The sequence below is a fragment of the Chiloscyllium punctatum genome, chromosome 30 (genome assembly GCF_047496795.1).
Source record: "Chiloscyllium punctatum isolate Juve2018m chromosome 30, sChiPun1.3, whole genome shotgun sequence".
Lineage (NCBI taxonomy): Eukaryota > Metazoa > Chordata > Chondrichthyes > Orectolobiformes > Hemiscylliidae > Chiloscyllium > Chiloscyllium punctatum.
In genome coordinates, this window is record NC_092768.1 from 7,181,021 (window position 1) to 7,202,079 (window position 21,059).

The 21,059-nt window shown below is 46.7% G+C and overlaps 1 protein-coding gene across 4 annotated transcripts in view; it reads left to right on the forward strand.

Annotated features, from left to right (window-relative positions):
• The window catches only part of LOC140455149 (protein CutA homolog), a 38,409-nt gene that overhangs the window by 10,634 nt on the left and 6,716 nt on the right, over nucleotides 1–21,059 (forward strand). For all 4 annotated transcript variants that reach the window (XM_072549846.1, XM_072549847.1, XM_072549845.1 and 1 more), the window contains 4 exons: nucleotides 386–466; nucleotides 7,205–7,353; nucleotides 10,317–10,376; nucleotides 12,160–12,205. In XM_072549846.1, the coding sequence (XP_072405947.1) occupies nucleotides 392–466; nucleotides 7,205–7,353; nucleotides 10,317–10,376; nucleotides 12,160–12,205 (330 nt within the window). In that variant the 5' untranslated portion in view covers nucleotides 386–391. The remainder of the gene's footprint in view (nucleotides 1–385; nucleotides 467–7,204; nucleotides 7,354–10,316; nucleotides 10,377–12,159; nucleotides 12,206–21,059) is intronic.

Here is a 21,059-nt window from a genome sequence, read left to right on the forward strand (position 1 = left end):
GCAAGTGAGCAACCAACCACCCCATCCCTGAAGCCCTGTGCTTCCCATGGCTAGTCCCCCTAGCCCGAACACTATGGGACGATTAAGCATGGTCAATCCACCCTAACCTGTACACCTTTGGACTGTGGGTAGAAACCCGGGAGAAACCCACGCAAACGTGAGGAGAATGTGCAAACTCCACACAATCAGTCTCCCGACGCTGAAATCAAACCCGACTCCCTGCCGCTGTGAGGTAGTGGTGCTAACCGCTGAGACATTGTGCTGCTCGAAAAGACTCAGCACAGAGTCAGCGGGTCGATTGACTTCCTTCTGTGAGCCTGCAATGTTATCAGAAAGTTCTGTCAGTGCCGTTTTCCAACACCTCTTCTCTGGTGTCTGTCTGCAGAGGGGAATGCATGACTTCAGTCATTTGCTGGGCAGCGTGAAACTCAGCCTCAAACACAGCCCCTTCAGAGCCACAATGCTTGTAAGTTTTTTTCATTTTCCCTTTATACTTGTAATTTCCTCTCTCAAACCCGGCAACAAAACCAAGCAGTGCCTCCTATTTCCATGCACGCGCCTCTCCACTTAACCCTCTCTTAATGAATACTTATCTGGAAGGGGAAGGCTGAAGTGTGTACTGCTAGATACCTTTCAAAGTTCTGAAAGCGTTTAATTTTCTCTACTGGGGACAAATGCCTCCACATTTCTGCACAGGGAGACCAAAATTGAGGTCAACTATAAATACAAAATATAAGAAATGGGGGGGAGGGGGGGGGCGATGAAGGCATGGAGACTTGCTGAAAACTTATTGAATTGAATTGAATTTATTGTCATGTGTACCAAAACAAAGCTTTGTCTTGCGAGCAGTACAGGCAGATCACAGAGTTAAATAGCACAGATAGTAAATAATAGGTAAACAGCAGTAAAAACACAGTACAGGTACAGGCTAATGTTAAGAGTTTGAGAGTCCATTCAGTATTCTAACAACAGTCAGGTAGAAACTAGTGCAGCCGGCTGGTGCATGTGTTCAGGCTTCTGTACCTTCTCCCCCGATGAAAAATGTGTTGCTGGAAAAGCGCAGCAGGTCAGGCAGTATCCAATGAGCAGGAGAATCGACGTTTCGGGCATGAGCCCTTCTTCAGGAAGGCTTATGCCCGAAACGTCGATTCTCCTGCTCCTTGGATGCTGCCTGACCTGCTGTGCTTTTTCAGCAACACATTTTTCAGCTCTGATCTCCAGCAGCTGCAGTCCTCACTTTCTCCTTCTCCCTCAATAGTAGAGGTTGTAGAAAAACATTGCCAGGGTGGGATGGATCTTTGAGAATGCTCGCGGTCTTTCCTTAACAATGGGCCTGGTAGATGGAATCCATAGATGAGAGGTTGGCCTTTGAGATTGTCCGGGCCAAGTTTACCACTCTCTGTAACCGTTTCCGATCTTGAATGGTACAGTTGCCATACCAGATAGTGATACATCCAGGCAGAATGCTCTCGATGGCGCACCTATAAAAGTTGGCAAGGATTTTCGCTGCCTGAGGAAGAAGAAATGTTGGGCCTTTGTAACCAGTGCGTCCACATGAAGAGTCCAAGAAAGCTTGTTGTGGATGACCATTCCCAGGAGCTTGACACCGTCCACTCATTCCACCTCTGTGCTGTAAATGTGTAGGAGGGCATGAGTAACATCCCACTGAAAGTCAATAATGAGTTCCTTGGTTTTGCTGGCATTGAGAGACAGGTTGTTCTCAGTGCACCATTTTTCCAGGTCTTCCATCACCCGTCTGTAGTCTGTTTCGTCGCCATCTGAGATTTGACTGACAATGTTGGTGTCATCAGCAAACTTGTAAATGGCATTAATCTGGTATTTGGCGACGTAGTCATGGGTATATAGTGAGTTCAGTAGGGGGCTGAATATGCACCCCTGGGGGGCTCCAATGTTGAATGTTAGTGAGGGTAAAATATGGTCCCAATCTTCACTGATTGTGGTCTGTGGGTCAGGAAACTGAGGATCTTGTTGCAGAGCGTGGGGCTTAGGCCGAGATCACGAAGTTTAGTAATCAGTCTTGTGGGGATAGTAGTGTTGAAGGCTGAACTGTACTCAATGAGTAGGATTCTTACATAGCGGTTCTTAGTGTCAAGATGTTCTCGGGAGGAGTGAAGGGCAAGTGATATGGCATCTGACGTGGATCTGTTGGTCCGATAGGCAAATTGGAGTGGATCAAGAGTAGTGGGGAGGCTGGAGTTGATTAATGCTATGACCAGCCTTTCAAAGCACTTCATGACCACCGAAGTTAGGGCCACTGGGCGGTATTGAGACATGCTGCATGAGCCTTCTTAGACACAGGGATGATGTTGGCCATCTTGAAACAGGCAGGGACAGTGGCCTGCTGCAAGGAGAGGTTGAAGATGTCCGTGAAGACCTCTGCCAGTTGATCTGCACATGCTCTGAGTGCACGGCCTGGTACTCTGTCCGGTCCCATCGCTTTCCTTGGATTCGCACGAAGGAAAACTGATCTGACCTCTGATGCAGTGACCGTTGGGATAGGTTCGTCAGGACTTGTCAGAATAGGCTCAAAGCGAGCATGGAAGGTGTTGAGACGATCTGGCAGGGATGTGTCATCATCTGCTATCTTGCACTGTCTCTTCTTAGAACCTGTGATGTCATTCAATCCTTGCCATAGTCGCTGGGTGTCTGTCTGGGTCTCTAGTTTGGATCAGTATTGGTCCTTGGCTGTCTTAATGGCTCTGCGAAGGTCAGACTTGGATTCCTTATATTTGAGTGGGTCTCCTGATCTGAAGGCCTCACACCTGGTAGAACTAACAGCCACAAAAGTGTGGTTAAAGTGATTATCCTTAACGTATTTAATTTGAAGTTAAAAATCACACAACACCAGGTTACTGTCCAACAGGTTTATTTGGAAATACTAGCTTTCAGGGTGCTGCTGCTTCATCAGGTAACGAGTGGGGCAGGAACATGAGACACTGAATTTATAGTAAAAGGTCACAGTGACATGCAATTAAAACAATATGTTGAACAAACCTAGATTGTTAAGTTTTTCATCTTTTAGAGAGGGTTGCTGGTATCGATTCCTTAATATGTAAATCCCAAAACTTCTTTCAAGTCACATTCCCGAGATAATTTAAGGTTTTATAAAAAAAAGTGACATCTCAGTTCAGACAATACATTAAAGATGTGAGGTTAAACTCTGTGTGTATTCCAATCTTGAGTCAGACTGGTTCTGTTTCTAATGTAGGAATCAATAAAATATCACATGGCCTGCATACTGTGAGTTTTTAGAACAAAATAGAGTATATCTGCAAATACAATTCTGCAGATGCAGATTCACTCCATAGACTTATATGTGTGTTTGTGTGCATGCAAGGGAGGAAGAGAGAGAGTGTAAGTGTGTGCACGTGTGTAAGCTCTTAGTAGAGTGTGTGCAACGGAGTATAAGCCTACCAAGCAAGCGCGCACACACGCTCACATGCACACATACACTTGCATGTACACAAGTTCTCACTCTCACAGACGCGTGTGCACACATACAAATCTATTGGGTGAATTTGCATTTGTAGAATTGTATTTGCATTTTTATAAATTCCTGCATTCAAAATAGAACCAGTCTGACTCAAGATTGGAATACAGACAGACTTTAACCTCACACCTTTAATGCATTGTCCGAACTGACATGTCACTTTTTTTCCATAAAACCTTAAGTTACCTTGAGAATGTGACTTGAAAGTAGTTCTGGGATTTACATATTAATGAATCAATACCTGCAACCCATTCTAAAAGGAGAAAGACTTAACAACCATTTCGGTGTGTTCAATATATCGTATCAGTTGCATGACACTGTGATCTTTTGCAATAAATTCTGATCCTACCTCACTAGCTACCTGATGAAGGAACAGCGCTCTGAAGGCTGGTGCTTCGAAATAAACCTGTTGGACGATAACCTGGTGTTGAGTGATTTTTAACTTTGTCCACCCCAGTCCAACACCGGCATCTCCACATTGTTTAATTTGAAGGCCTACAGCTACATGAGGAAAGAACAGGAGGTGCTGATAAGGGGTGAGATTATAAATACCAGCATGTTTCAGCCTGTTTCTATACTGTTACATATTGTAATTTTTTAAAAATGTGTTCATAGAACAGTTCCAATAGGAGAGTTGGTTATTTATAATAAACTGGTCAATGACTGTTAAATAAGTGTAAGAGTTCTATTTTAAATCAGCAAGTGGCTCAGGCCTGGATTTCTCTTGCTTCGGTCTGTAGCTGTATCTTTGGCTTGCTGCCCCGTACTTTCATTTTCTCGGTACACTGTGAAGTTACCTCTGATTCACTTTGTGACTCTCCCTCCTGCCACAAGTTTCTGCACTTGGGTCGGACGCAGCCCTCCAGAGAACCTGCATGGAATTTGGAAGCAGGAGAGGCGATCACTAAAGATGGGAACTTTACTTTGCGCGGTGTTTTGAAACTGTTGGGTGTGGAACAGGAGTGTGGATGAGATGGCCTATCTTTAGATTAGGTCAGATTAGATTCCCTACAGTGTGGAAACAGGCCCTTCAGCCCAACAAGTCCACACCGACCCTCCGAAGAGTAACCCACCCAGACCCATTCACCCCTGACTAATGCACCTAACACTACGGGCAATTTAGCGCGGCTAATTCACCTGACCTGCACATCTTTGGACTGTGGGAGGAAACCGGAGCACCCGGAGGGAACCCACGCAGACACGGGGAGAATGTGCAAACTCCACACAGACGGTTGCCCGAGGTGGGAATTGAACCTGGGTCCCTGGCACTGTGAGGCAGCAATGCTAACCACTGAGCCACTGTGCCTCCCAGGAAGGTGATCGAGGGAGAGGAAAGAAAAACAAAGATTTGCATTTGTGTGACACCTTTTGCAATCTCAGGACAATTGTTTTGCAGCCAACGTTGCCTGGAGGCTGCAAGTGTATGCAGCCTCTCTGTTGTTTCTCCCCCGATCCAGAAAGAAGTTTGGAAGTAACACAGCCATTGATTGTACATTTGGAATATAGCTAATTGTGGTCATAATGTAGGAAATAAGGCAGCCAGGCTGCAGAGTGCAAGTTCTGACGAACAGTGGTAATCAGATTTAGTAAGGGTGTTCATGAGGGATTAATATTCACCAGAACATTTCCTCTGCTGTTCTTCGAATGATGCCATGGGATCTTCCCATCCACCCGGAAGGATGGACGGTTCAGTGTTTCACCCACAGTCTGACTGACAGTGCAGTGCTCCCTCAGTACTGCACTAGGCATGTTAGCACAGATTGTGAATTACACAGGTCCCCCAGCCTTCTGATGGGACAGGTGAGAGTGCAGTGAACAAAGCCATGCTTGACATCCGAGAGAGAGAGAGAGAGAGAGGGAGGAGGGGGTGTGGAGAGAGTGTGGTTCAGGAGGGAGGTCCCACGTGGATGGGATGGGGTTGGGTGGATCAGGAAGTTGTGTACCTTGTTCTCTGAGCCATTTGGGTGACTAGAGAGAGATTGGTGAATGCTATATCCGGGTGTGAAAAGACACGCTCCTGGGTAGGTCGACAAACACGCTCGACTGGAAACAAACTACAGAGGACTCTTGATTATCTGAACGACACGGGCAGGGAATATTTTATTCCAATACCAGATAAAACAGTTTAGTCAAGCATCAGGACCTTGCAATCTTGTTCGGATAATCGAGGTTCCTCTGTGTACAAACAGAGCCACATCCTTCCCAACACCCAGATTCATTAGGGAAGGTGGAGTCGGGTGTGGTTCAGTGCTGGAGTGGCCAGGAGCACGGGGAATGAATGGGTTTTCTTTACTGACCTTGAGTGTGAATTAAAGGTTGGCGAGTTAGCCTGCAGTTTGTGCGTGCGTGCGTGTGTGTGTGTGTGTACGTGTGTGTGTGTGTGAATGTGTTTGTGTGTGTATACGCGCGCGCAGTGAGGGGGGGAGGTTATTTTCGTCCAGCTCTGAGTTAGCAGTTTGCCTGCGTGCCACCTGCACACACTGTTATAATGCTTAATTGCACATTAAATAATTGAAGGCCCCTGGGCTCTGAAGATGGTGTGAACTGCTTGATTGAATGTCACTGTTGGACAGAGTGATTACCTACCATTGATTTTAGTTGTCTGCTTCATTCTCGCAAGGCTTACTGACTGCTCAGCCTCTGGAACTGACGGGCGGACAGGGTTTGAAGCTTTTGTTTCCCAAGCTCTGCAAAATTCTCTGTCTAGGAACATGGGAGCAGGAAGAGTCCATTCGGCCCTTCAAATCTGCTCCACCATTCAGTAAGATCATGGGTGATCTGGTCTTAACTCCATCTTGTTGTCTGTACGTTATAATCTTTGATTCTTTTGTCTATCAAAGCTTCCAACTCAGCCATGAATAACTTTAAACAGCTTCTCTATACGTCTGTGCACACGTGTATGTCTGTGCACGTGTGTGTGTCTGTGTGTGTACACGTATGTGTGAGAGAAAGACAAATGTAAGCTTTATCTTCACCTTCCTCCCAGCTCTGTACCCAGTCAGTCACATGTGGACCTGCTTCCTCCTTTTAAGGGGGACGATACTTAAAGCACATGCCTCACCTACGTGAATATAGCGCGCCAACTTTTTTTATTGATTTTCGGGATGTGGGGTGAGCCAGCATTTATTGCCCTTGAGAAGGTGAGGGTGAGCTGCCTTCTTGAACCACCGCAGTCCACATGTTCCATGTAGACCCACAATGCATTAGGCAGGGAATACTAGGATTTTGATACCTAAACTAGCAACACGATGGCTCAGTGGTTAGCATTGCTGCCTCATAGCACCAGGGACCCGGTTTCGATTCCACCCTGGGGCAACCGTCTGGTGTGTGAAGTTTGCACATTCTCCCCGTATCTCCATGGGTTTCCTCCCACAGTCCAAAGATATGCAGGTTGGATGGATTGGCCATGCTAAGTTGCCCATAGTGACCAGGGATGTGTAAGCTGGGTGGGATCAGCCATGGCAAATTCAGGGTTACGTTGAGAGGGGGGGAGGTGAGAGTGGGCGGGATGGTCTTTGGAGGGTCGGTGGGCTGAATGGCCTGCTTCCATGCTTTAGGGATTCTGACCTGCAGATCCCCTTAACTGCAGCACCCTTCAGAAATCAGAAAGAGTCTGTACACTCCTGTACCTCAGATGTTGATACTGTTGAAGGTAAGTCTGCTGACCCTCCCTCGTTCTCTTCTCTCCTGTAGGCTCTGCTGTTCACACTGTTGATGTTCTCTGGCCTGAGGAGCGTGGGCTTGAGACTGTTCTCCATGGCGACTGAAACCTACGTGTCTGGGACCCACTCTGCGGCCTTCATTACCTGCCCCAACATGGAGGTTGCTAAAGACATTGCACGGTGAGACTGACTATCCACGGCTTTCCAGTTCTTGCGCATGAGTCTGTGCATAGGGCCATGCAGCTAGTTTTAAACACTTTCACCCCTGCCCTCATCCCAACCACTGCTATTACACAAGTAACGTTGTAGATTCGTCCCGCATGGGAGACCATTTAGTCCATCTTAGATGTGCCAGCTTTAAGGAAAAAACTACATGACTGGTCGCACTCTCATAATCTCTCGAGGTGGGGCCGGCAGTTTTTCTCCCCTCAGTCGGCACGGTGACTCAGTTGTTAACACTGCTGTCTCACGGTGCTAGGGGCCCGGGTTTGATTCCACCCTCGGGCGACTGTGTGGAGTTTGCACCTTCTCCCCTCACCTGCGTAGGTTTCCTCCGGGTGCTCCGGTTTCCTCCCACATTCCAAAGATGTGCAGGTTAGATGGATTGGCCATCCTAAATTACCCCGTCGTATCCAGGGATGTGCAGGCTAGAAGGGTTAAAGGGGATAGACTGTGGGAGCAGGGTCTGGGTGGGATGCTTTTCAGAGAGTCTGTGAACACTTGATGGGCCGAATGGCTTGTTTCCCCGCACTGTAGGCTATCTATGATTCTGTGACCATTCTTCCAATTTCCTTTCGGAAGTTACCACTGAATGCACTTTCACTGCTCTTTCAGTCAGCGCATTCCAGGTCACAGCAACTCACTGCACATTTTTTGTTTGTCTCATGTGCGGTTGTAACTTTCTGCCTTGCATTCAACAAGCCAGTATTACAAAGATACTATTTGCAGTTCGCCATTTCATCTTGCTACGATGCAGTAGCAGCATGGAGTGGTACTCTCCATGCAAGATTAAACCATCAAACCAATATAAAATGTTCCACTTACCTCTAAAATTAGTTCCTCTGAAATTAGTAATTGGTATACAAGTTTCAGTGCTGGCATGATGCCAGGTATCTAGGCGATACATCCCAGTGGCTGGTGGATCGTATGAAACAGCAAGTGATTGCATCAGGCAGAGCACTTACTATATTCAACCAGCCTGTGCAGTGTCCAACATTAAATGTGATTCAGCAAATCAGGAAAAGCACTTACTCAACAATCCAGGTTGTGCTAAAAATTATACTAACAATCAATTTTAAGATTAATGTAGCCTGCGTACGCCTGCTAGAAGTTGCACATGTTCACATCCAGGGGCCTTGGGCTTTGCAAACAAGAAGCCTGTGTCTCGGCCTTGCTCCTTGGCGAACTGAATAAAAACAGAGGGAGCCCTTTCCTGGGCACTCTGCGTGGCAATACCTCTTCAGTCAGTGTCAACTTGCTTGGTTTGAATGTAAATAAAAATTTGGATTACCTTGTTTTACTGGCATGCTCCATGGTGACACCTTTACCGATCACAGACCACTTTCCAACCAATCAACCCCCTCTTCTTGTGCACTTGTACAGGTCGTCCTGGTTTAACACGCGCTTCATTAACACGAATTGGCTATAACGTGATTGATGAATTGTGAACGCTGTTCGGATAATGCAAACTTTCTGCTGATTGGCTAGAGCAATTTTCTATAGTGGTTTTATACAGCGCAATTTTCTATCATGGTTTTCTATTGCGCAGGGTTGCAGAGGAGCCCAACTGTCACTTTATAGCACAATGACCTGTAATTGTTGTTCCCTTTGAGATCTGGTATTCTTGTGATGATGATGTGACGAGAGCGAGATGAAAAACTTCAGCAACTTTTTTTTTCCCTTCTCCCCCCGCCCCCGCCAATTCTCAAGCAACCATTTGACCCCTACTCCCTTTTTAACTCTGATGTATCACCTCATTTTTCCCGTCTTTTGAACTCTGTACGTCTCTGTCGGCCATCTTATCAATAGCACCTCACAGAATCCTTTGGTCCTCGGAATTAATCTCTATGGCTGCTAGTCTAGAATTACCTGGCCCTTTGGAGACACTTCACTCCCTCCAGGCCTGGATCCAGACTGCTGAGGTGTTGAGTTAGTCCAGACAGAATCCTCGACGTCACAACTGCCCATTTTCTTCTGGGAAAGTAACTGTGCTTCTTGCTGTCCATTTCTTTTCTCAGACCCCTTTTTTTAAAACCAGATTTTCCCCCACCCCCAGCACCCCCCGTTCCCGTCTCTCCGATTCAGTATTGTTTCTAGGGCTTCCTATGGGACGTTTGGCTGCCGCACGTGAAGCAGATACCCTTCAAAAGCGCGCTGCTTGTCTCGGAGCACTTTGCAACACTACACTCCCCACCCAAAAACCGAGACTCATTGTACCACATAAATAAATTCTGTCTTTTATCGGACTTCGTATCATACTTTGCAAAGTGCGACAGAGAATTGCGGCCATGGGGCCTGCAGCATTGTAAACATGAGTCTCCTGTGAAACATCAAAAATAGCCAGGAGTAGGCCATTCGGCCCTTCCAGCCGCCTGCTCCATCATTCCATATGATGATGGCTGATCATCCTCTTCCTGTTTTCTCCACATATCCTTCTATCACCTCAAATATAAGAACTATATCTAGTTCCTTGTTGAAAACATCCCATGTTTTGGCTTCAACAGATTTCTGTGGTGTAGTGAATTCCACAGGCTCGCCAATCTGTGTCTCTTCATCTCAAACCTGAATGGCCTATCCCCTCTCCTTGAACTGTGACATCCCCCCCCCCCCCCCCCGATTCCGAATTCCCTGATCACCCCTCCCTGTGTTTACCCGTGTCTAGTCCTGTTGGAATTTTATAGGTTTCTATGGGTCTCCCATTTATTCTTCTCAGCCCCCTTTTTTTTTAAAAGCATTGCGATTGCTTGGCAAGACAAAAATACAGCCAGTTTAGAAATAAACCATTAACTTATTCAGTCAAACAAGCCCTTTTGATCCCATCACAAATCCCATTACAAATTGAACTTGGAGCAATTGACTGAAGTAATTCACACTTTGCGGTGCACAATGCATATTGACATTCCTTGCTCTGTTTAATTCCTCAGGGGTGTTGTACAGAAGAAGCTGGCTGCCTGCGTGAACATTGTGCCTCAGATAACTTCCGTGTACGTGAGTCTTTTCATCCAGGGGGGGCGGATGTTACGGGCGGAAAGATGTCGTCGGATTCAGTCTGCGTTCAGCACTTTTTGGCCACGGGGTGAAATGACCTTTAATCCCATTGACCTCCCACTAACCCTTTGACCCCACTTCTTTCATCCCTTTACCCAATCTAACCTTGAATGACCATCGGGCATCCACTCACAGCCCTGAGACAAGTAATCGGTCAATCCATTTTAACAGCGTTGCTTCACAGGTGGACATTTGCCAGTAGATTAATGCAAGATCATTTCACCTTATGCAACCAAGAGGTGTGAACGTTGCCAGTAAGACTGGCGTGAGTTATCTATCCCTGACTGTCCTCGAGAATGTAACAGTGAGCTGCTCTCATCACCCACTACAGTCTGTGGGGCATTGGCACTCCCACAGTGCTGTTAAACAGGTCCTGTCAAGATACTGTACCTTGACTGTGGATCAGTAGCATGGTGGTCGTGGACCAGAGACCTAACCAAACAATGGGAGCCATGGGTTTAGAATCTCTCCAAGGCAGTTGGGTGAATTTAAGTTCAATTCGTTGGGTTAATTTTGAATAAAAAGCTAATCTCAATAATAGTGACTGTGATACCACTGGGCATAGCAAAAATTCATTCTCTGATGTTATTTTGATGACAGAATCTTCTCAGTCTTCACATGTGACTCCAGACCCACAGCAGTGGGGGTGACTCTTAACTACCTAGAACTGTAGCAAGACACTGAGTTGCATTCTAGAAGGCATGGCGCCAGGGACTCAGGTTCAATTCCAGCCTTGGGCGACTGTGGGTTCATAGTCCCTTGAATGTAGTCACAGGTAGACAGGATAGTGAAGGAGGCATTTGGTATACTTGTCTTTATTGGTCAGTGCATTGAGTACAGGAGTTGGGAGGTCATGTTGGGCCTATACAGGACATTAGTTTGGCCACTTTTGGAATACTGCAATCAACTCTGGTCTCCCCGCTGTCAGAAGAGTGTTGTGAAGCAGGAAAGGGCTCAGAAAAGATATACAAGAATTTTGCCAGGGTTGGAGGGTTTGTGCTACAGGGAGAGGCTGAATACACTGGGGCTGTTTTCCCTGGAAAGTTGGAGGTTGAGGCTTTTTTAGAGGTTTATACAATCCTAAGGGCATGGGGGAGGGAGGGTTGCGGGGGGGGGGAGGGCCAATGTTTTCCCCAAGGCAGAGGGATCCAAAACCAGAGGGCATAAGTTTAAAGTGAGATGGGAAAGATTTAAAAGGGATCTAAGTGCAAACTTTTTCACACAGAGGGTGGTACGTGTATGGAATGAGCTGCCAGAGGAAGTGATGGAGGCTGGTACAATTACAGCATTTAAAAGCCATCTGGATGGGTACATGAATAGGAAGGGTTTAGAGAGATATGGGCCAAATGGTGGCAAATGAGACTCACTTAATTTAACACATAGAGTCAACGTGGACGAGTTGGACTGAAGGATCTGTTTCCGTGCTGTACATCTCTATAACTGTGTGCCACATTCAGGGGAGTTTACTGTTTCTTGTCATTGTCCCATTCCATCTTCTGGAAGCTTGCTGTGAGCAAATTGGCTGTCGTCTTCCCTGCATTACAAATTATTCATATTTCAAAAAGTACTTCAAAAGTTGTCAAGTGCTCTGAGATATCCTCAAGTACAGAAAGATGCTTCATAAATGTGATTTTTTTTCCATCGTGGGAATGGAAATTTTATTTGCATACATGTAAATTTAGTTGCATAATGTTTTCATTTTTTTAAATTTACCTCCAGGTACGAATGGAAAGGAAACATTGAGGAAGACAGCGAAATTCTGCTTGTGAGTTTTCAGATTATAACACAATGTTTGACCGGATTGATAGCAATTGTGCATAATTACAGGGTCCTTATTGTAGTATGATATTTCTGTGGGCTTCACACAGGAAGTCAGATCTGAGTAAGTCAGAGGAAGCAAAGGGCTGCGGCATACGGTATGGTCAGTGAGAGAGAGAGAGAGAACTTTGAAGATGTGCTGTAGGAACAGAGGTTTGGGGAGAGAGAACTCCAGAATGTAGGCCACTGACCTGCTATCCTTGGAGTTAAAGATATTGAAAGAAGAGTTAATAGAGGTGTAGAGATCATGACATAGGCAGGAGAGTCGGTCATTCAGCCCCTCGAACCTGCTGGTGCCATTGAAAATGATCATGGCTGGTGATCCACTTCAGTGCCTTTTACTCACACTATCCCATAACTCTTTATCAAAAAAATATTGTCAAGCCTCAAGTACTCTCCTCTGGGGTGGAGAGTTTCAGAGATTCACAACCCTCTGATTTAAAAACTAAAGTTCTGTTGTCTTGGAATTAAGTGGTATTTTAAAAAAAATTTTGCCCTAGTTCTAGACTCCCCGACCGTGGGAAGCTTACATTTCCCCTTTTTATCCCTTTGTGCATTTTGTGGGTTTCAATGAAATCACCTCTCATTCTGCGAAACTTCAGGCTCAATTGATCCACCCTCTCTTGATCGAACAACTAAGGTTGCATTCCCTCTCTGGCAGTAGTATCTTTCCTGAGACCAAAACTGCACGTAACTAAAATCCTGCACAAGTTTCAATAAAGGTAGACCAAAGAAACAATGCTGCTTTCAGCTGATGGTGCAGGGACAAAGGGTGTTAGGTCAGAAATGCAGGGGAACAGAACACAAAACGTAAAATGTTGTGCCGGTCTTTTATCCTACTCTGAGATTAGTCGAGAGCATGGTGCTGGAAAAGCACAGCAGGTCAGGCAGCATCCGAGGAGCAGGGAAATTGACATTTTGGGCATAGGCCCTTCATTAGGAGTCCCTTGTAGAGAGAGATGGGGACCTTCTTCAAGGTAGGCATCCTTGGAAAGCGGTTTTGCAGTAGCTTTAAAATCAACAAAGTGAGGACTGCAGATGCTGGAGATCACAGTTGAGATTGTGGTGCTGGAAAAGCACAGCAGGTCAGGCAGCATCCGAGGAGCAGGAGAGTCGGTGTTTCGGGCATAAGCCCTCTTCTGAGTCAAACTAACTTACATACCCTTCAACTTACTATCATCCATGTGCCTATGTGCGTTGCTTAAATGTCCCTAATGTATGTATCTAATGTAAAAAACCTTTTCTATGCCATGTGTGCTAATAACCTATAAGTCACGCGAACTCGGTTCGTAGAAGCAGAGATGATCAGTGATTTCAAAAAGCACTCGAGAGAAATATACTTGCAGGACTCCGGGGATAGAGAGGACTGTTCTAGTGACAACATGAGCTTGTCAGGCCACACGGCCTCCTGCTGTACTATAATGACTGTAGTTCTGATAACTGAAGGCACAGCGGACGGTGAGAGGACAGAGAGAGGAAGGACGGAGAAGCTGACGCAAGTCCACTGTAGCTGGTAAAGTGCATGAATTGTGAAGAGACCTTCCTGCCCAGAGAGCACGGTGATAAGGTGGAGTCCGGTCTCACAGGGAGTGGTTAAAGTGAGTCGTATAGATGCTGTATGGGAAAGCTGGGCAAATAGATGAAGGTGAAGGAAATAGAGGGATGTATTGATTGAGTTGGGTGAGGAAAGATCGGAGTTCTCTTGAGTGGAGCTTAAACACTGGCTTGGTTGAATGGTCTGTTTCTGTGCTGGAGTTTTTATTTATAACTATCTGTCTATTCAGCAGGTGAACAAAAATGAAAGCTTGAGTCAATCGTCTGCATATTCTGACATATTCAGCAGGGGAGGGAGTACAGGAATATAATTACTCTCGACCAGGCAGCTGTTCACTGAGAAGCATGTTTGCAATTCTACATATTGTGGCGAGTCAGGCAAAAGATTCGGTCTGTTATCGTCCCGCGGTTGTGTTCTGTCGAAAGCGGTGATCAAAATCTGCTGAAGTTCAGCTTGTTGAGTGTCAGACCAGCTCTGGCGATGCGTTTCTTACCTTTCTTTTCTTTTTTTTTGACACGGAGTGGTGTACCTTTGGGCCACAGGTGAAACTGGAAATCTTCGGTTCAGCAAATGCAGTGATAGCATTTCAGAGCGGTCAAATTAAGCGGGTGGAGAACGTTGACGGAAACCACAGCAGACTGACTGACTCTGACTGGGGGTGTGAAAGTAGAACTTGCTGCATGAGCAGGCCATTTAGTTCAACTGCCGTATGCAAGCTCCCCACAGCAATCTTCTGTCCCTCTTTATTTCACTTATCCTCCCTTTCCTTTCTCCCTCATGCACATGTCTAGCTTTCTCTTAAATGCTGTTGATCACAGTTGCTCCTTGTAGCTGCACTTTCCATATTTTATCCTCTTTGGACTGTGGGACTTTCTTTTAAGAATTCACTGTTGGATTCATTGGTGACTACTGTATATTTATGACACCACCTTCTTCCCCAGGCTTTCCTCCTTGCAACCTGTGAGAGCAATGTCAAGCCCCCTTTATAATTTTAAAGAGCTTCATTGTGTTCTCACCTCTGCCTGGAAAGAGGTTTCAGGTAGAATCGGGTACTGACTTAAGAATTAACCCTTAAGGTTTCATTTCTGTGCACTGCCCAGAAGTGTCACAGACCTGGAGCAGTCACGCAGTCTCTCTGTCATTTTCTTTTTCTCTCCCCCGGCACGTGACCAGACCCACTGAACATTTTCAGCATTTCCCAGTTTTATTTCAGATTTCCAGCCTTGGCAGTAGTTTCAATCTGTCAGAAAATTCTCCTAGCAGGGGTTAACGTGCGTTTTCAGAGGAAATAAATTGAGTGGAGATTACTCCACAGGGTTTGAGTTTCTGAAAGACATGTCCATAAAGACGCTTACCAATTTTTATAGGTGCACCATAGAAAGCATTCTATCAGGATGCATCACAGCTTGGTATAGGAACTGCTGTGCCCAGGACCATAAGAAACTACAGAGAGTTGTGAACACAGCTCAGTCCATCACACAAACCAACCTTCCGTCCATTGACTCCATCGACCTGTCTCGCTGCCTCGGGAAGGCAGACAACATCATCAAAGACCCCTTGCTACCCCGGTTACAATCTCTTCCAATCACTTCTCATGCAGGAGATACAGAAGCTGAAACACGCGTACCAACAGATTCAAGAACAACTTCTTCCCCGCCGTTATTAGACATCTGAATGAACCTTTCAAACTTCAGACTTAATGTTGACCTCGCTCTTTGTGCACCTTCTCTGCAGCCGGAACATTGTATTCATTGCTTGTTGTATTAACCTGATGCATTTTGTATGTAGAACATGCAAAACAACACTTTTCACAGTACCTAGGAACATGTGACAAATCCTGAAACAAGCGGTGATGTTACCTGGTTAGCCAGTGTATTAACTTTAGTTGCTCCAAGGCTATCACCTTCTGTTGTAAACTTCTTTTCATTAGGGTTAGCTCCCTGACAAATATTGGTAGTATTTGGTCACATTCAGCTATGAGAGATACAGTCATCCGCTGCCATAATTTCCATTGTGAAATTGAGACTTGGCCTGAACCACTTTTGTACAGATCATAGGAGCTCAGAGAAGTAGGTTTGACCTGGAGTTCTGGAGGAAACGAAAGACTCAGCTGCGGGGGGTGGGGTGGGGGGGGTGAGGAGTGGGAGAATCATGCCAGTACTGAGTCGTGGCAACAGCAGGGAATCATTCTTGGGACACCCCTAACGATAGTGGTTGGATCTGTTATCTTAAACGTACATGCTGCATCTCATCGACAACGCGTGGTGCCTTAACCACTTTCATCCCACAGCCAGTTCAGCCGTGATCTTACAGAAAGGCAGGGGGAGCTCAAAGGGCTGAATGGCCTACTCCAGCTCCTAGTTCTCCATGTGTGCCTGCAGATCGTAATGAGTGCTGGCTCTTTGAGGAGTGGAGTTGACCAGGCACACTCAGGGAATTGAAGGCAGAGACAGACAGGGGAAGGATCGACTGAGTTGGAGTTTGGGGGGGGGTGGGGGGGGATGAGGGGATGAGGGAAAGGGTTGCGGGTGGTGGTTTAAAGTGTGACATTGGGTGGGAACGCTCCCTGACACTGGGTGGGAATGCTCCCTGACTTCAGCATCATTGAAGATTGGTCATGTGTCATGTTAGGGAATGGCATATTCCAATCTGGCTGGTTAGCCCTCCCTGCTCAAGATCGGCTCCCAGTCCCCCAAAGACTATTAGTCCTTCACTCCCCTCATGGCAGAGTCTAGGACCAAAGGGGCACAGACTCAGGATAAAGGGGCACCAATTTCAGACGGAGACGAGGAGGAATTTCTTCTCTGAGGGTTGTGGATCTTTGGAATTCCCTGCTGCAGACAGGGCTGTGGGGACAGAGCCCTTGTGTATATTGAAGGCTGAGAGAAACAGATTCTTGACCATTCTGGGAATCATACGGGGAAAGGGCAGGAAGGTGGACGTGAGGGATGTCAGATCAGTCATGATCCTATTGAATGGCTGAAGTGGGCTCGAGGGGCCGAATAGCCCACTCCTGTTTCAGGTGGCCTTAGAATCTTAGCGTAGTGCAGGACTTCACCACTTCTGTGAGAGCAGAAAACGCAGGGCAGACACAAGGGAGCAAACACATCTGTGCCCTCACACCGCAGCTGAGGGAGTGTGTTCCCAGCAATTCTCACCCCTGTTTAAACAGAGATTCCCAGCAGCCGCAGTATTTCGGACTGCTGTCCCGATGATGGTTTGTCATTGATGTGAGTTTTCTGGAGCATTCTGCAATGCTTGAGCCAGACATGTGATTCCTATGACTTTGCCGTACCGCACGGGGTCAGGCCGAGTACAGCTCGGTTCCACTTAAACGCAGCGTAGCAGAGGCCCAGCACGGACCTGTCCCATCACGTAGGAGACCCCCCTCCCCCCCCCCCAGGTTTGATGTGAAGGCTCCTGCTGTGACTAAGCTCGAGCATGACGGACTCCTACTTCAGCTGGCACCTGGTCAGATCGCAAGGACATCATCTGTCACTCCTGTGGGCTGGGAGGGAGGTGGGGAGGGCGTTTAGACCATGAATCATTTCGCGACATTTGTGGCACCGTCTCTTTGCTCGCCAGCAAAAGGCAGAGAGAAATTGCATTTCTGTAGCGTCTCAGGCCATATCCCCAAACGTCTTCTGGAGCCAAGTGAGTTGCAGGCGCTGTTCTATTGGAGGAAGCGCGAGGTTGATTGTTGCACGGGAAGCAGTGCAGTAATGACCAGATAGTTTGCCTCCATTGGTGTCGAGTGTCAGAGATCTGCTTCTGTGTCATTGTTCAGCGTTGTGTGCTGGTGCTGGCAGGCCTGGCTGCTGTATTTGCAGTGTGCGTATGGGGAGGTTGCCACTGTCTCACAGTCCTTCCTCACGGATACATCACTGGGTCACAATCCTTGCACGCTCTTGCCAGGAGCGCTGTGGGATTCCCTCCAATGAGTGATTCAAAAAGCAGGGGCAACCGAGGATGGTTAATAAATGCTGGTCTTACCATCGACAGCTGCATGCTGTGAAATAATTTTTAAATAGAATGCTCTTTGGTGGGGGGGTGGGTATTTTGGGTATTCTGGCTGTGCAGTGATAATTTCCTTACCTCTGGATCAGCAAAGCCAAGTTCAAGTCCCACCTAGAATCCCTACAGCGTGGAAGCAGACCATTCGCCCAATGAGTCTGCACAGACCCTCCAAAGAGCATCCCATCCTACCTGGGTCGACCCTCCTGCCCTATCCTTGTAACCCTGCATTTCCTATGGCTAACCCACCTACCCTCCACAGCTCTGGGCACTGTGAGGCTATTCAGCACAGACGATCCACCCAACCTGCACGTCTTTGGGCTGCACCTGCTCTGAAGGTGTTTAATAATGTCTCTGAACAACCGGATTGAAAAACAAAAGAAAAGTGGGCAGCACGGTGGCACAGTGGTTAGCACTGCTGCTTCACAGCGCCAAGGACCCAGGTTCAATCCCACCTCAGGTGACTGTCCGTGTGAAGTTGCACATTCTCTCCGTGTCTGTGTGGGTTTCGTCCGAGTGCTCCAGTTTCCTCCCACAGTCCAAAAATGTGCAGGTTAGGTGAACTGGCCGGGCTAAATTGCCCGTAGTGTTAGGTGAAGGGGTAAGTGTAGGGGAATGGGTCTGGGTGGGTTGCTCTTCGACGGGTCGGTGTGGACTTGTTGGGCCGAGGGGCCTGTTTCCACACTGTAATGTAATGTAATGTAGTGGGAAAAAAAGGAAAATGCTCTTTGGGGTATTGCAAGACCATGAAAGGTGTTATCGAATTGCATATCAGTCTTTTTAATTCACTCGTGGGATGTGGGCATCATTTGTTGTGCCAGCATCTATTCCCCATCCCTAGTTGCCCTTGAGAAGGTGATGGTGAGCTGCCTTCTTGAACTGCTGTAGTGCATCTGCTGTCAGTAGACTTGCAAGGCCATTACAGAGGGAATTCCATGATTGTGAACCAGCCACACTGAAGGAGCAGTGGTATATTTGCAAATCGGGGTGGTGAGTTACTTGGAGGGGAACTTGCAGGGGGGTGACGTTCCCATGTGTTGGCTTCCCTTCTCCTTCTAGATGGAAGTGGGCAGGGGTTTGGAAGGTGCTGTCTTAAGTCGAATAGCAGAAAGCCTTGTAAAATCCCTTGACCGATCTTCAGTCAGTGCAGAGCTGCCTTCAGGCTGATCTGGGCTGGCCAAGCAGAATACATCCTGTGATTTGTAGTGAAATTTGAAGCACTGACACCTGACCCATGAAGGTATAGTGAAGTTAAAAATCAGAATAATTATTAGGGTTCATTTCCGTTGAGTGCCATTTTTAGCATTTTTGTCAGTGCATTTACACAAGTTCTCACTTGTGCTGTGTTGCTTTTATGTACAGAGTATGCAGGCAAGTGGCTTGGTTGAAGACAGCCAAGGGAGGAACCTTTTCAGAGCAGTTTGAAGCACGCTGTTAAAGAAATAGCACATGTGAAGGCATGTGTACGGTCAGGGAAGGCTGAAGGCTTTCTCACAAAGCTTAATAAGCTTTGGGTAAATAGTTATCCAGGATGTCCTTTGAGGCTGGGCAGAGAGTGAAAGGATTACAACAGATGGAGATGTGTGTAAGAGCTGAGAGATTAATCTTAACACTTTATGCAGTCATACAGCAGGGAAGCAGACCTTTCAGTCCACGCCGACCAGATGTCCCAAACTAAACTAGTCCCATTTGCCAGCATTTGGCCCATACCACTCTCAATCTTTCCAATTCATGTACTGTCGAAGTGCCTCTTAAATGTTGTTCACTGTACCTGTCTCTACCATTAACTATATTCAATGATCCAGCCTCCTCCTCTTGCTGGGGAAGAGAATTCCAAAGAGGCAAATCATCGGAGAAAAGGAATTCCCCCTCATCTCCATCTCAGATATGAGGCCCCTTCTTTTCGAATCGTTCCAGATTCTTCCACATGGGCAAACATCCTCTCAGCAACCACTCTGTCGTGTCACCTCTGAAGCTTCTAAGTTTCGATCGTGTGGTAATGTCTCGTAACGCTGACCCGGGGGGACATGAGTTCGAATCGTACCATCTCACCAATGAAATGCCAGCCTAATGTACCTGTGAAACCGCTGTCAATTGTTGTTAAACACCCATCTGGTTCACTACTGTTCTTTAGGGAAGGAAATATGCCATCTTTATCCGGTCTGGCCTGCCCACACTAAATGATTGACTCTTAACGGCCCGTTTGGGAGTGGCTAGTAAATGCGGCCCAAGGTTGCCCACATCCCATGATCAAAGATGGCAGAGCAGCCGTGAAGGGCTCTGGTGTCAAATTCCGCTGTGGCATCATAGCACGGATATAGACCCTTCGGTCCAACCCGTCCACGCCAACCAGATATCCTAAATTAATCTTGTCCCACTTGCCAGCACTTGGCCCATATCCCTCTAAACCCTTCCAATTCATATACCCATCCCAATGCCTTTTAAATGCTGTAATTGTACCAGTCTCCACCACTTCCTCTGGCAGTTCATTCCATACACGCACCACCCTCTGTGTGACAAAGCTATCCCTTAGGTCCCTTTTATATCTTTCCCCTCCCACCCTAAACCTATGCTCTCTAGTTCTGGACTCCCCCACCTGGAGAAAAGACCTTGTCTATTTACCCTCTCCATGCCCCTCATAATTGTATAAACCTCTGTAAGGCTACCCCTCAGCCTCCGACGCTCCGGGGAAAACAGCCCCAGCCTGTTCAGCCTCTCCCTGTAGCTCAGATCCTCCAACCCTGGCAACATTCTTATGCATTCTTTCCAAACCCTTTCAAGTTTCACAACAACTGCCTGCAGTTTCAGATTTTCACAGGCAGCATTTGTTGGAAGCAAAAATTAAAAATAAAACAGTGCAAGTGCTGGAAAATATGACATAAAAACAGATGGTGTTGGAAATGCACAGCAGGCCACTCAGCGCTTGGAAAGTGAAGATTTGGGTTATTGATATGTTCTTCATCAACCTGCAGGTTATTGACCCTAGTGTCCTCTCAATGTTATATCTACCTCTGATCCTTTATCCTCCTTTTTTCCATCTTCTCAAGTTTCACTTCAATCAGTGTTTTCTTGGTAAAGGATTGCACCGTGAACCATTACCCTAGCCTTTTCCCATGCTTCCTAAATGACCTTTCCGTCATTTTCTGATCTTCCAACAGATTTAAGACCATGAGACATAGGAGTGGAAGTAAGGCCATTCGGCCCATCGTGTCCACTCCACCATTCAATCGTG